Below are 15,930 nucleotides of genomic sequence, written 5' to 3' on the forward strand. Positions count from 1 at the left end.
TGACGTCGCGCTGAGAGGAGGTGCGGGTTTGCCACGTCGGTCTCTGTGCAGCGCATTCACACTGTTGCTCCTGAAGCCCAGGGCTAACTTTTGAAGCCGTTCTGTGTTTTTGTCCGGACTGAGAGTGACCCCCCAGACCCGTCTGTACCGTCGTGGACAGTCTCCGGTCCGGTGCCGCCGTGGATGTTGAAGCTGGAAGGCGGAGAAATGCTCGGTGCTGTCTGGACTCGTCAGGCTGGAAGCCACACAACTGACTGATGCATCCTCGTTCAGTTCACCCCCCGTATGTTGTCGATGTTGTGTGAGTAACACTGTCTTTATGAAGCTTCTTAAACTACCACGCTTTGATTGTGTAGGTCGGCAGCTAGCTGAGAGCTCACAGGTGTGTGTGTGTGGACACCTCTGTGAGGAGTTTCCTCGGTGTGTCTCTCTGCATGGTGTCATGATTCAGACTGCTCTGAGTGCAAGTCTTCACAAGTCTGCAGGAAAAAAAGTCCAACAATGTGTTTCTGAAAAAAGAGTCAACACACACACACACACACACACACATAAACAGAGAAATACACTCTCCACAACACTTTATCTGACTTTATTACACTTTAAAATAACAACATGTATAAACTCCACAAAGTGACACAATATATGAATCCTTCACTACCACACACACACACACACACACACACACACACACACACACACACACACACACACACACACACACACACACACACACTCAAACACTTCCTGTTTTCACTTTTCTGTCTGTGTAAGTGTGTGTGAGTGTGTGTGCATCCCTCTCTCTGTGTATCTGTGTGTAAGTGTGTGTGTATCTCTGTTTGTGTGTGACCGTCTGTTTCCTGTTGTAGCTTTAATATTGTAGAATATTGGAAATACACTGGATACAGAGCACGCTGCATTACCATCTCCATCCTGTTTCATAAGCCAGAATGAAACACACACACACACACACACACACACACACACACACACACACACAGGTTGGATGAAACATGGTTCTGGTTCTGGTTTTAGCAGGGCGGGTCTCTGACCCTCTGATGATAGTTTATTGATTTATTGATTTTATTCTGACGATGTTGATGAGTCGACGTTTTTACAGACTGTCAGATGGTTTTTAATAAAGTTTCATTAACAGACATACTGACTTAGTCTGGACTCTGTGACTCTGATACCTGTGTGTTAATAGCATCTGGACTGATGCAGCGTGCAGGTCTGACTCAGTCTGGACTCGGTGTGATATATGTTTGTTAATAACATCTGGACTAATGCAGCGTGCAGGTCTGACTCAGTCTGGACTCTGACTCTGATACCTGCGTGCTTATAACATCTGGACTGATGCAGCGTGCAGGTCTGACTCAGTCTGGACTCTGTGACACTGGGACATGTGTGTTAATAACATCTGGACTGATGCAGCGTGCAGGTCTGACTCAGTCTGGACTCTGTGACTCTGGTACATGTGTGTTAAGAACATCTGGACTGATGCAGCATGCAGGTCTGACTCAGTCTGGACTCTTTGACTCTGATACCTGTGTGTTAATGACATCTGGACTGATGCAGCGTGCAGGTCTGACTCAGTCTGGACTCTTTGACTCTGATACCTGTTTGTTAATAACATCTGGACTGATGCAGCATGCAGGTCTGACTCAGTCTGGACTCTGTGACTCTGTGACTGATACTTGTGTGTTAATAACATCTGGACTGATGCAGCGTGCAGGTCTGACTCAGTCTGGACTCTGTGACTCTGATACCTGTGTGTTAATAACATCTGGACTGATGCAGCGTGCAGGTCTGACTCAGTCTGGACTCTGTGACTCTGGTACATGTGTGTTAAGAACATCTGGACTGATGCAGCATGCAGGTCTGACTCAGTCTGGACTCTTTGACTCTGATACCTGTGTGTTAATGACATCTGGACTGATGCAGCGTGCAGGTCTGACTCAGTCTGGACTCTTTGACTCTGATACCTGTTTGTTAATAACATCTGGACTGATGCAGCATGCAGGTCTGACTCAGTCTGGACTCTGTGACTCTGTGACTGATACTTGTGTGTTAATAACATCTGGACTGATGCAGCGTGCAGGTCTGACTCAGTCTGGACTCTGTGACTCTGATACCTGTGTGTTAATAACATCTGGACTGATGCAGCGTGCAGGTCTGACTCAGTCTGGACTCTGTGACTCTGAAACCTGTGTGTTAATAACATCTGGACTGATGCAGCATGCAGGTCTGACTCAGTCTGGACTCTTTGACTCTGATACCTGTGTGTTAATAACATCTGGACTGATGCAGCATGCAGGTCAGACTTAGTCTGGACTCTTTGACTCTGATACCTGTGTGTTAATAACATCTGGACTGATGCAGCATGCAGGTCCGACTTAGTCTGGACTCTTTGACTCTGATACCTGTGTGTTAATAACATCTGGAATGATGCAGCGTGCAGGTCTGACTCAGTCTGGACTCTGACTCTGATACCTGCGTGCTTATAACATCTGGACTGATCCAGCGTGCAGGTCTGACTCAGTCTGTACTCTGTGACTCTCTGATACCTGTGTGTTAATAACATCTGGACTGATCCAGCATGCAGGTCTGACTCAGTCTGGACTCTGTGACTCTCAGGTACCTGTGTGTTAATAGCAGCTGGTTTGACGAGGTCCAGCTGAGACCTGCATCTGTAATTAACGTCTATATTTGGTTCAGGTGTGTCAGAAGAGTTCATGCTGCTCACGGGAGAATCCAAACACAGGAACAAGGAACACGGAGGACGCAGATCTCTGCTGGTTCTCCCTGGACCACATGAGGAGTAGAGAGGAGCGTTCTCATCATGAGTTATGGATCCGGAATTAAAGTAGACCTGATCCGTTTGAACTTCTAGAAGGAGGAAAGAGATTGAGGAGGTTTCCTCCCATGTTGAAGTTTTAGCTGAGTATCACCTTCAGTAACAGAGCAGCAGTCTTCTGTTTAAAGAGACTTCAGACTCAGAGTGAGTCCCTCAGATACATGAAGGCTGTGAACAAGACCTGCTCCTCCATCCTCTCATGAAGACACACGGGGATCCTGTCATCGCTTCGGAAACTACACCCGGTGAATGTTTCTCTGACGGAGGAGGAAGCAGCAGCTCTGTTTGCTTTGTTAAGTAATTATTTGATTGTGTCCCAGGAGGCTGTGGGACGCTCCTCCTCTGGTAGGTCTGTTTTAATGAAGGCCTCTGGGTGATCGCTCCTCTCCTGTTTATGGATGTTTGTCACTAAATAAAGAAGAGGCAGATAAAAGAAGAAGAGGAGGGGGTTATGATCCCAGACTGTGTGAGGGAGCAGGAGACTCCTCCTCCTCAGTCAGTGATCTCAGTTTGTTTTTTAATGTGAGTGAAAGGAGGTAAAGGTCTGTGACAGACGCAGTGCTGGACGTTTGGACTCCTACGTCTCTCTGTAAACTCTGTTGTTGGTCATCCTGAGTTTGTTTGAAACATTAGGTTTGAGTGATGGTTGGAGAGGCTGCAGGGTGACAGAGCTGAACTCAGTGATGATCAGCATGAAGGAAACCTGTCTGTGTGATATGTCTGTGATCTACAACTCAACTTTATTTAAACAGCACATTTCATACAGACGAGCAGGCAGACCAAAGTGCTTCATAGAGAACAGACAGAAAACAACAGATGTTATAAAATAATAAAAGACGTGATCATAAACATAAAATAAATAAGAGAAGAACACAAAATTCAAACTCAGTTTCAGTTAAAAAAGATCAGATAAATATTAAAAAATAAATAGATAAATAAGATAAATCAATGTTATTAAAACAAAGATTATAATAATCATTATTATGCATTAAATCCTGAAATTTAAGTTCAAGTGTGAAGCCGGTTAAACATTAACACAAAGAAACACAGAGAGCTGTTGGAGGCAGGGAAACCCCTGACGTGTGTGTGATAACATGATACATATTTAAATATTGAAATGAATCGTTGGAGCTCTCACCTCAAACTAAAGATCAACATCATGGAGGAGGACAAAGCTCTGTCACTGAGGAAGTGTTCAACGACTGTTTGCTCTCCATCACATTTTAACTCACTGATCATAAAACTGGGGGTCTCACAGGTCTCTCTACCTATCGTCCTCTCTGTCTCTCTGCCTCTCTGCCTCTCTGCCTCTCTGCCTCCAGTCCTCTCTGCCTCTAGTCCTCTCTGCCTCTCTGTCTCTCGTCCTCTCTGCCTCTCTGTCTCCAGTCCTCTCTGCCTCTCTGCCTCTCTGCCTCTAGTCCTCTCTGCCTCTCTGTCTCTCGTCCTCTCTGCCTCTCGTCCTCTCTGCCTCTCTGCCTCCAGTCCTCTCTGCCTCTCTGCCTCTCTGCCTCCAGTCCTCTCTGCCTTTAGTCCTCTCTGCCTGTCTGTCTCTCTTCCTCTCTGTCTCTTCCTCTCTGTGTCTCTGCCTCTCTGCTTCTCTGTCTTTTATCCTCTCTTCCTCTCTGTCTCTTCCTCTCTGTGTCTCTGCCTCTCTGCTTCTCTGTCTTTTATCCTCTCTGCCTCTCTGTCTTTTATCCTCTCTGCCTCTCTGTCTCTCTCCTCTCATCCTATCTTCCTCTCTTCCTCTCTGCCTTTTATCCTCTCTGCCTCTCTGTCTCTCTCCTCTCATCCTCTCTTCCTCTCTGTCTTTTATCCTCTCTGCCTCTCTGTCTCTCTCCTCTCATCCTCTCTTCCTCTCTGTCTCTAGTCCTCTCTGCCTCTCTGTCTCTCTCCACTCGTCCTCTCTGCCTCATGTCCTCTCTGTCTCTCTGCCTCATGTCCTCAAAGTTTATGTGATAAAATCTGAAGAGAGGAATAATGAGAGCTTCTGCAGTGTGCTCTGTAATCCTCTAAACATCCCTGTGTTGACTCGTGAGCTTGAAGTCAACACACGGGGACGTCTGAGCTGCCCTCGCTCTTTTTTAACCCTCCGGTTGTTGTCTTGTTGTTTACTTTGTTGTTTATGTTGTTGTCTTGTTGTTTACTTTGTTGTTTATGTTTTTGTCTTGTTGTTTACTTTGTTGTTTATGTTTTTGTCTCGTTGTTTACTTTGTTGTTTTTGTTGTCTTTATGTTTCCTTGTTTTTCATTTCAACGTGTTTAACCCGTCTCGCTCTGACCCGGTCTCGTCTCTCTGTGTTTCCCCCACAGAGGCCTGGTCGTACATGGTGGCTCACTGAGGAGGAAGGGGAGGAGTCCCGGTGGCTGTTGGTTGGTGGGCGGAGTCCGTGGTTTCCACGGTAACTGGCGACCATGCCAGGAGGCCGCAGGGGTCCCAGCAGACAGCAGCTAAGTCGCTCTGCTCTGCCGTCCCTGCAGACTCTGGTCGGAGGAAACCTGGGGAACGGTACAGGCCTCAGGAACAGGTGTGTGATTCAGTCATAATCACTCAGATCAGCATCATGACTTGAATGTTCGTGTACGGACTTTATAAAACCCTGACAGTCCCACCTCTCCTCAGCAGGTTTAGAACAGCTGAACATCCAATCACTGAGATCAGACTGAATGTTTCAGACTTCAGCTGCTCATGAAGTTAACTAAATCAAATGTAATCATCTCGTTTAAATCGTCTCTGTTTTCAGACGTTTAATGCAAATCCAGTGAAAAGGAAAACATGGAAACACATAGAGATCAGCTGTCTGTTCTCAAACGTCTTTATGGGAATGTTTATTTAAACTTGTTAACAGTCAGAGTTGGAAACCTCTCAGTCTGGGTCCAGCTCTCAGGCTGGATCCAGCTCTTAGTTTGAATGTTTTAATCTGATCACTCACTGATGGAGTCTCTGCGTTCTCCATGGAGCAGTGCCTCCGTGGGTCTGTCTCCTCCTCTCTCGGCCCTCATCACCCCCGAGCCGGTCCGTCACTCGAGGATCCCGGAGCTGCCGTTGGACAGCAGTCTGCTGTTTGAGTTCCTGCTCTTCCTCTACCTGCTGGTGGCTCTGTTTGTCCAGTACATCAACATCTACAGAACCGTGTGGTGGTACCCGTACAGCCACCCCGCTGCCTCCACCTCATTGGTAAGAACACAAACAGGTGTATTAAAATCTCTTCAGATATAAATATCTGTTTATGTTCAGCCCTAACTTCAGTTCATGATTTTAAAACATGTCGTGTTAAACTGATGTCATCTTCCTCCTCCTGGATCTGAAAACCCATCTTTGCTCCTGCAGAACTTCCACCTGATGGACTACCACCTGGCGATCTTCATCACGGTGATGTTGGCCCGGAGGCTGGTGTGGACCATCGTCTCAGAGGTGAGTGAGCAGTCGAGCTGTAGCAGGGATCCTTCCTCTGATGGTCTCTCTCCTCTAACCATCTCTGTGGTGGTCTCCTGCAGGTGTCTCAGAGCAGTGGGGGGTCCTTGCTCAGGTATGTGGTTCTGATCACAGCGCGGCTCTCCCTGCTCACCATGTGCGGCTGGGTGCTCTGCTGGACTCTGGTCAACCTCTGCAAGAACCACTCCGTGCTCAACCTGCTCTTCCTGGGATACCCGTGAGTCTTTGCTTCCTCTGCAGGGCTCTGAGACCAGGACCCGCTCACACTGTGACCCCCCTGGTCTCAAAGCTAGGTGTTTGATACTCTGAGACCGGGACCAGGTCACACTGTGACCCCCCTGGTCTCAAAGCTAGGTGTTTTATACTCTGAGACCGGGACCAGCTCACACTGTGACCCCCCCTGGTCTCAAAGCTAGGTGTTTGATACTCTGAAGATGAAGCTCAGAGACCTGACAGCTCTTTGTTCAGAGTAAACTCATGTTTTAACTCAAATGGGACCTCAGAGCTAAAGTCACGACTGACATCTGATGCTCACAGGAAGTTCACACGCAGGTGTTTTACTGCAAAGAAACAGAACCAGGTCTCAGAGACGCTCTGTGATCAGGTCTCATAACTCTCAAGTAACTCTCTCTCTCTCTCTCTCTCTCTCTGTCTCTCCATCCATGTCAGATTTGGCGTGTACGTCCCGCTCTGCTGTTTCCATCAGGAGGGAGGGAAAAGCCAGACGACGGCAACGGACTGCGACTATCCAGCGGAGCACCAGCAAACGGACCTATCAGAGACCCCGTTCTTTAGACCACGTGACTTCCTCTTCCTGTTACGGGAGAACCTCAGAGAGCAGTTTTCCAACACTCCGCTCATGCCCATACACACCTGCCCGCCGCACACACACTCACACACGCCGGACCTGATTCGAGCGGAGGTGGAGGAGCTGAAGAGCGACTTCAACCGGCGGATAAAGGAAGTGCTGTTCAACTCTCTGTTCAGCGCGTACTACGTGGCCTTCCTGCCGCTCTGCTTCGTGAAGGTCGGTGTCCCGTCACGTCGCTTTGATTTGACCCTCTGTGCGTTTGTCCTCCGTCTCACTCTGTCTGCTCCTCCCCCTCAGAGCACTCAGTACTACGACATGCGCTGGTCCTGTGAGCACCTGATCATGGTGTGGATCAACGCGTTCGTGATGTTGATGAGTCAGCTGCTGCCGCCCAGCTACTGCGACCTGCTGCACCGCTCGGCGGCTCACCTGGGCCGCTGGCAGAAACTGGAACACGGCTCGTACAGCAACGCCCCGCAGCATGTGTGAGTGTCTCTGCGCGCTCGTCTCCACACTTTAACATCTTGTCCATCGCTTTGTGTGACTGTATGTGATCTTTGTGTGATCTCTCCACAGCTGGTCAGAGAGCACCATCTGGCCTCAGGGTGTGTTGGTCCGACACAGCCGCAGTCTGTATAAGGCAGTGGGACCGTACAACGTGGCTCTGCCCTCTGATGTGTCCCACGCAAGGTTTTATGTGAGTATCTGTCCTCTTCTCACTGTGTTCAATCAATCTTTATTTGTATAGCGCCAAATAACAACAAATGTTATCTCAAGACGCTTTTACAAACAGAGCAGGTCTAGACCACTCTGTCAAATTATGAACAGAGACCCAACACCAAGACAGGGTAACACACAGTCTTACCCCACCTTAATCCACCATGAGCATTGCACCTTGCAGTATTTAGCTAGTTACATTGTAGAGGAAAAACTTCCTTTAACAGGCAGAAACCTCGGACAGAACCAGACTCATGTTAGACACCCATCTGCTAAGACCGAGTTGGGTCTGGAAAGAGGGATAGAGGAGAATAAGAGAAAGAGGGAGCGGAGATAGCGATGAGACAAGTAGTAGTAGCTGTTGCCGCTGGAGTCCAGGATGTCTGTATCAGTCTGGAACGTCCACAGCAGGAGGACGTCTAAGGCAGCTCAGAGGAACGTACGAGACAAGGGAGCTCAGGGACTCCAGAAAGGTCTATGGTTAGTAACTTTATCGAAAAGGAAAGTTTGAAGCCTAGTCTTAAAAGTAGAGAGGGTGTCTGCCTCCTGGGCCCTGACTGGTAGATGATTCCAAAGGAGAGGGGCCTGATGACCGAAGTTTCGACCTCCCATACTACTTTTAGAGACTTTAGGTACGACCAGCAGGCCTGCATGTTAGGAGCGTAATGTTCTAGAGGGTTGATAGAGCACAATGAGCTCTTTTAAGAAACGAAGGTGCCTGATCATAAGTTAATTTGTTGTGTTTATGTGTGGACACAACAAAGTAAAGATGATCACAGACAAACAAACACTGAATAATGAAGAAGAGGAACAAAACACCTGAACTTCAAACACACACAGACAGACAGACAGACAGACAGACAGACAGACAGACAGACAGACAGACAGACAGACAGACAGACAGACAGACAGACAGACAGACAGACAGAGAGTCTGATAGAAGCAGGTTATTCCCCACAAATTGAAAACTCTCCTAGTTTTCCTTTCTTTCTGTGCTGAGAACATGTTTGAATATTTCCTCTTCAGCGTGCTCTGTGAACTTCTTACAGACGACCTAAAGTCACCTCATGAATATTCACTGCAGCGCTGTGACGAGGAGACGTTCATCACATCAGACTCACACAGAATGATTCAACATTCAGCTGAAATAAAAGTCTACCATGAGTTTATATAAATCAACGTTATTTTTCACTTTATGTTGTGTCAGTGTGATCAGCATCAGAGTCTCTGAGGTCTCTGTTAAACATCCTGTCCTCTCTCAGTCTGAACTCAGTGATGCGGTTTAGTGTCGTCTCTGTTGTGAGTCCTTCAGGTGTTCAGGAGTCTGCTCCTGTGAGTCCTCTTCCCTCTGACCCTCTTCATACTGACACAACATGCTCCTCTGTCTTCTTTCAGTTTCTGTTCCACAAGCCTTTGCGGATCCTGAACCTGCTGATCTGGATCGAGTCCAGTGTGGTTTTGTACCAGTTGTACTCTCTGCTGCGCTCCGAGCGCTGGAACCACACTCTGTCTCTGGGCCTCATTCTCTGCTGCAACTACTATGTCCTGTTCAAGCTGCTGCGGGACCGCATCGTGCTGGGCAAGGCGTACTCCTTCCCCCTGTCCTCCAGCAGTCTGGGTCTGAAGTCTCAGTGAAGTCTCGATGAGGCCCCTCATGGCAAGGCCCCTCACGGCGGGGCCACTGACGGCGAGGCCCATGAACTCTGCTGGTGGAGGAGAGATGGGTGGAGGTGAAGAGGATTAAAGGGACAGACTGTGAACTCATGATCCTGTTTTGATACGGTTCTATTTTTAACGCGATGTTTATATAAACCTATTTAAAGAATATTTTTATTTTGTATACTGTTTGGAGTTCCGCCGGGCATTACCGCGCTGATGACATTAGCATGTTGTGTTATGTTGTTGCTAGGCGACAGAGAAGTCAGGGAGTGCCAGGTGACTTTCACCAAAGATATTTTAAGTGCAGGTGGCCAACCACGAGAGGACTCCTGAGGGCCAGCTGGACCGGGTCAGAGACCGAGCAAAGGACGGAGCACTGATTGGGCTGAGACGCGCTAAGATGCACCGAAAGTCCCAGAGTAGAACCAGAGAAGCTGTGGCACTTTAGCTCTGTAGCTAATTAGCCCTTAGCTATTTAGCTGTGTAGCTCTGTCGTTTAACTCTGTAGCTACTAAGTTCTTTAGCTATTTAGCTAAAGACAGCTGCGTAGTGCTTTGGCTATTTAGCTCTGTAGTGCTTTAGCTATTTAGATATGTAGCTAGGTAGCTCTGTAGCTATTTAGCTCTGTAGCTATTTAGCTCTGTATCTATTTAGCTATGTAGCTATTTAGCTCTTTAGCTCTGAAGCTATTTGGCTCTTTAGCTATGTAGCTATTTTTCTCTGTAGCGCTTTAGCTATGTAGCTATTTAGCTCTTTAGCTATGTAGCTATTTAGCTCTGTAGCTATTTAGCTCTTTAGCTTTGTTGCTCTTTTGCGTTGTAGCTCTTTAGCTTAGCATCAGGCTACTCTGAACAATTTCAGCTTGTTTCACAGATGTTTGAAAAGTTCAACATTTAGAGAAACACTTGTTTTCTTTCTGATGGAGAGCTAAAGGGGAAGGTGGAGATGCTAACAGTAGCTGTCATATTCCTGGGAGGTACTCGGACTCCGCCCAGTGGTACACAATCCACCAATCAGCTCCTGTTTAAACCCACTCATCAATAGACGATGTCTTTAAGTTTAACAGAGTCCAGCAGAGCGTCTGACTCTCTCTGAGTGTTTCAGAGTCCGGCCTTTAATCCACCAGTTAAATCTCACTCTGACTTTAGTGGATCGAACGTGTTGATCAGAGGAGGTGAGAGGAGCAGGCAGCTGTTGAATATTGATTGGCTGCCTGCTCTAGCTTCTGATTGGATGAGTAGATATTGGAGAGGTATCGATCCTCTGTATCGATCACAGGAAGTTAATAACCATGTGTTTACCTAAATGTTGAACTCTTCTCTTGTCTGAGTGTGGATCCTTCTTAAAGCGTTTGAACCCTTCAGTGCTCTGAACCTCTGCTCGGACTGATCGCTGCAGTCTGTCTCACCCTTACTTTCAGTGTCTGCTGTTTCACATCATCGTTACCTGGAGAGAGGGAGAGCTGCACAAACGCACCATCATGTCATGAGAGAGGGAAAGAAAGAAGACGCTCAAACCCAGAGAAGTCCAGAATCACTGAGACCCTGAAGAGAGTCAGAGAGTCTGAAGCTGACTTTAAGAGAGCAGGACAGATTTGAGTTTAGTCGTTCAGTCTCTGTTGTTTAGTGCCTCGATGCTTTAATGGGCCTCACAGATCTCTGGGCTCATCTCAGGATCTCTCCTCCCCTGCAAACATCCCATCGTCATCACTCTCTCATCAGGTGTGAGAGCAGGTGGTTTGAATAAAGACTAAATGAAAGGGTGTAGACAGTTACAGGTGAGGGACTTTGTCTCCTCTTCATCACTTCATGCTTCATCTCCATCCCTTCATGTTCCCTCTGTTACCAGGACGGTGTTACAGGTTGCCTCTGAGGTACACGTGGTCTGCAGGTTCCTCATGTTGAGCCTCCTCGTCTCTCTCCTGCAGTGAGTTCAGGCAGTATTAAGGATCAGGATCAGTATTCAGAGAAAGAGATCAGTGCTCCGTCAGTCTGTCAGCGGGTCAACTCTCCATCATCTCTTCTGCTGTGTTGAATTTGACCTCGACTGCTCGGGCTGGCTTTAGACGGAGCGTAAACGAGGAGGAGAAAATGTTTCTGAGTTTGAGCTGCTTCGCCTCGTGATCAAACATCACGCAGGTTTCATTACAGTCTGCAGACTGACCTGAGATCAGCTCCTCGTGCTGTTTGTGCTCGCTCTTCATTTGAATGTAGAAACGTAAACTGAATGTTTCTGTCGACGTGAGCGGCCATGTTTTTGTTTTTGGCAGAATGAGCCTTTAATTGAACCTCTGAATTTTAAGTTTTAGTCAGTGCTCCATCGACCTCCCCTCGTGTGAACACATTAACATTTAAAGATGAGCTTTAAATCTCGGTTATTACTTGAATGTTGAGTCTTTGCTCACAGCGCCCTCTCTGTCCTGGTTCAGGGTCTTTCACTCTGAGGGGACACACGGAGCAGTTTGACCCGCGGCTCTGCTTCCCCTCTGAAATGATTTTCTTTGGACTTCCTGTATTTGAGTAAAGTTAGTGGCGATGAGATGGACCTGAGGCCCCCTGGGTAATAAAAGGTTTAGATTCAGTTGCAGGTTTTGTCTGTCCCGGACTGCAGCTCAGAGTCCTGGTTGAACTCGTTGGATGTGTCGGTAATGAAGAAGTCAAAGGAGCTGGTCCTCATATTTCGGCTTTTGACAGTGTTCAGTTTCCCCGCAGCATTTCTGAAAGTGCTCTTTGACATCTGAAATAAAAGAAATGGTGTTTAAATGAAATGATTGTGTGTGTGATGATGTGTGTGTGTGTGGAGCCAGCAGACTGAAGAGATATAACACACTGATTTTAAAGCATATATCATTTAATTTTACAATCTCTGAACACAAACAATGAAACTACACAAAGTTAAAGAGGAAGTCAAAAAGTGCATCAGTCAGCGTTCAGTGCAGACGCCTGCAGTGCTTAATGTCTGCCACCAGAGGGAGCTCTGCATCAACACATGCTCCTGCAGCCTCACTCAGTCGCCTGCAAACCTTTAAACTCGCTCTGAAACGACAGAGCGTGCTGTGCTCCATGATCCTCTGAGGAGAGAAACTCAACAGTTTGGAGAGAATGTGAAACTTTGGTAGCTGACTCGTACATTCATCCACATAAACATCAGTAGAAAGCTTGAGGAGTCTCAACAGGTCAATCTTTAGTATAAACACAATAAAATATGATGCAGTCAAAGAGCGCCATCAGTCCAGCTCCTGTTAGACCGTCTCCAAACATCTCTACAGCGTCCTGCAGACCTGAAGGTCCTGAGAAGAACCAGGGATCCACATTAACGTCCAGAGAAGGTTCTGATCTGCAACACTAAATATTAACCCTTTGATTACCATGTTCCTCCATCATGGTGAGGAAACAAACGGAGAGAGCGCCCCCTGTGGTCATGTGTTAGTGCTGTAACTGGACTGCTCTGTATTCAGGGAGACAGACTCAGTTTGTTTGTTTGTTTGTTTGTTTGTTGGTGTTGACATCAGTGCTGTGAGTGAAGGGGAGGGGAGGGGGGGGAGTATGAGGAGTATGAGGACGTCGTAAGCCTCCAGGTCGATTTGGCGGTCTTGTCCTCCCCTCCAGGTCTCCTTCAGCCCTCCCGACAGTCTACAAAGTTCCCTTTGATCCAGTAGCAGATCTGAGCGTATTTGAGCGGCGTGATTCTCACCGCCACATTAAATTCCTGAGACGCCCCGTGTTTCTCCACCCACTGGTGCCCAGAAAACACGCCTATCACCTTCCGCTCCCATTGCCGGCGCCGTCCATCCCACATGCGGGCGTAGACCCCCGAGCCACTGGCGCCCGGCTGAGCATCACAGTGCTGGTAGAGCAGGTCGGGCGTCTCCTCGCCGGCCCGACAAAAGCGGTACACCAGCTGACCCGGACGGTCGTTATCGTATCCTGAGAAGTGGACACGGCGGCCGGGCAGCCTCAGAGCCGGCGGGCTGACCCCGAGCTTCATGTGGCGGCGTTTGTGGGGCTTTTTGAGCTCCAGCAGAGCGTAATCGTAATCCATCCCGATATCATTGGCGTTCCCTTTAATCCATCCTTTGGGGACGTGGGTGCGCTTGGCTCTGATCCACTGGAACTTCATCTTGTCGTTGGTGGGCGGGGCGTACGCTGCTCCTTCGATGTGATTGGTGAGGTTGGAAGGACCGTGAGAGGAAGACGGCGGCGCGTCTCGGTGCTTGGGTTTAAGAAACCCGACTCGGAGCTTCTGCGCTCCTTTCACGTAGTTCTTCCCGTCGTGAACGCAGTGAGCCGCCGTGAGAACGTGGCGGTCTCCCACCAGCGTCCCCGAGCACCCCGTGGACAGTTTGACCGACACTGAGAACGGGTACTTCAGGAGGAAGTCCTGCCCCGCTATGCTGAAACGCCCATCATGACCGAAGATCTGTCTCTTCCTCCTCACATGGGACTGCTGAGGCCCAGGAGACCCCGAGGAGTAGACTGGAGCGTTGTCAGAGCCGGGTTTGTATCCGTAGATCCCGATTGCAGTCTCTGTGAGTTCACCGTTAGACTCCAGCGTCTCATAAGACAGAAGCTGCCTTAAGTCCCAGTAGCTGGGCCGCGGGGCCTTCTTGTGGCATTCTGGGTCACAGGGGGAGCTGACCTCCAATCGGGCCGGGGACAGGAAGTGAGGGGCCGGCCGGACCTCGGTCTGCTGCGGGAGGACCACAGGGACACGCTGGAGGATCCACTGAGGGCGGGATGAGGAGTGAACAGGAGGAAGAGACAGGAAGGAGAGGAAGAGGAGGGACGTAAACCTGAGGAGGAGAAGAAGGAGAGATCAGATTAACTCTGTGACCCAACAAGTCTGACCAGGTCTCCGCTGAGGCTCCGAAGAACCAAACCGGATGTCTGACAAAGTCTCATTCCTAAAAGCTGTGCTCACTGATTTATAATAAAACCATGAGAGTCCCGAGAGAGCCGGTCCTCTCAGACGTCTCTATGCTGGAATCTGGCAGCGATGAACTTCCCGTGTTTTATACGACATGCAGGGCAGAGGTCAGGACGGAAAGTCCTTCATGAGGTCTTAGGGATCTGGTCCCAGACGGAGAGAAGCTTAGCAATGTCAACCACGTCAACGTATGTTTTCCATGCTAAAAGGCTGGAACACATTCAGGGTTTCTAAATTAAGGAACAATATAAATCTTTATCTGATAGATTTATATCTTCAACTCAGTCACACCTCTCTCTCTCTCTCTCTCTCTCTCTCTCTCTCTCTCTCTCTCTCTCTCTCTCTCTCTCTCACCTATGATGTAAGTCTGAACAGCTGAACACTTAGCAGTCCTCTCACTCTGAGTCTCAGATGCCTTTAAGAACAAACTTCTTTAATTTAATTTACACCCTTAAGTTTATATTTGTTTGTTTGTTTGTTTGTTTGTTTGTTGGTTGGTTGGTTGCTCAGAGGTCTGGACTGTTCTTCAGTTTGATTGAGATGAACATACTTTCCTTGATGGACTGACTCTCTGCAGCAGCCTCGTAGCTGCTCTGTGGTCTCATATAAATCAGATAAACTCATGATGAGAGTCCGGGTCCATAGAGACTCTACCAGCAGATTTTGAATTCACGTTACTTCATCTTACAAACCATTACATGTCCCTACAGTAAGATTAACCTTTAGCACAGAGCTGTCCTCTCAAAGCTAAGCTAACCCTGCTCTTCAGGTGTTTTACCTGCAGCCTCTTAAAAACGCGCTGAGACCGTCTGATGTGGATCAGTAAACGGGTCTTCAGATCCGCAGACTCAGTGAAAGTTTAAAGCTGTCCCTGCAGACTGACTCCTCTGTCCAGTCAAGTCGTTACGCACAGAAACCTGGCACAGGTGACTTACCGGGAGAGCGCAGCCCGCGAGCGCATGGTTGGTTCTCTGCAGGTGAGACGAGCTGCTGGTCTGAAGCAGGACCGGCTGTCTCTCTGCTGGTCTGAAGCAGGACTGGCTCTCTCTGCTGAACACCCCGCTGTTAAAATAGAAACCACGTCCTCTCAGGAGCTGCCAGGTCTCTGTAATCCGGGACGGTTCAGAAAGGTCCGTGAGCTGATGAGGGTCTGGATCATTGCGCGCTGCTGGAGGCGGAGCAGGTCTGCGTCTGTCTGAGCGCCTCCAACATCTGCAGACCACGACCCGGAGTCAGAGAGAGAGGGTCCGACCCCGACTCGGTCACGTGACCAGCTGACTGCTGCTGCTGGTTGATGAGTCACTGCTGCTGCTCGGGGAGAGGTCTGAAGGAGACTCACTGAGTCCTTTAGAGTTCAGCTGAGACTAAATTAGAGACAGGTCTGAAGTCTGAAGGAGACTCACTGAGTCCTTAGAGTTTAACTGAAACTAAACCAGAGACAGGTCTGAGGTCTGAAGGAGACTCACTGAGTCCTTTAGAGTTCAGCTAAGACTAAACCAGAGACAGAGACAGGTCTGAGGTCTTTAACATC

The 15,930-nt window shown here is 48.4% G+C and overlaps 2 protein-coding genes across 6 annotated transcripts; one reads left to right on the top strand and one right to left on the bottom strand.

The window, feature by feature from the left end:
• tmem39a (transmembrane protein 39A) lies at positions 1 to 12,240 on the top strand. 5 transcript variants are annotated; one of them, XM_034680150.1, is made up of 9 exons: positions 1 to 301; positions 5,164 to 5,378; positions 5,815 to 6,028; positions 6,182 to 6,265; positions 6,349 to 6,503; positions 6,956 to 7,313; positions 7,395 to 7,582; positions 7,674 to 7,794; positions 9,210 to 12,240. In XM_034680150.1, the coding sequence occupies exons 2-9, from the start codon at positions 5,266 to 5,268 to the stop codon at positions 9,447 to 9,449; spliced, it is 1,473 nt and encodes a 490-aa protein (XP_034536041.1). In that variant the 5' UTR covers positions 1 to 301; positions 5,164 to 5,265; the 3' UTR covers positions 9,450 to 12,240. The 5 variants fall into 5 exon arrangements, with proteins under 5 accessions (XP_034536041.1, XP_034536043.1, XP_034536044.1 ...); XM_034680152.1 differs by having other exon boundaries at positions 1 to 283; XM_034680153.1 differs by lacking the exon at positions 1 to 301 and adding an exon at positions 2,728 to 3,146.
• Positions 12,241 to 12,302: 62 nt separating this feature from the next.
• LOC117810355 (serine protease 23-like) lies at positions 12,303 to 15,659 on the bottom strand. The gene is made up of 2 exons (XM_034680155.1): positions 15,335 to 15,659; positions 12,303 to 14,265 (listed from the first exon to the last, which is right to left on the bottom strand). The coding sequence occupies exons 1-2, from the start codon at positions 15,358 to 15,360 to the stop codon at positions 13,089 to 13,091; spliced, it is 1,203 nt and encodes a 400-aa protein (XP_034536046.1). The 5' UTR covers positions 15,361 to 15,659; the 3' UTR covers positions 12,303 to 13,088.
• Between the last annotated feature and the right edge of the window lie 271 nt (positions 15,660 to 15,930).

This window comes from Notolabrus celidotus, chromosome 3 (assembly GCF_009762535.1).
Source record: "Notolabrus celidotus isolate fNotCel1 chromosome 3, fNotCel1.pri, whole genome shotgun sequence".
Taxonomy (NCBI): Eukaryota; Metazoa; Chordata; class Actinopteri; order Labriformes; family Labridae; genus Notolabrus; species Notolabrus celidotus.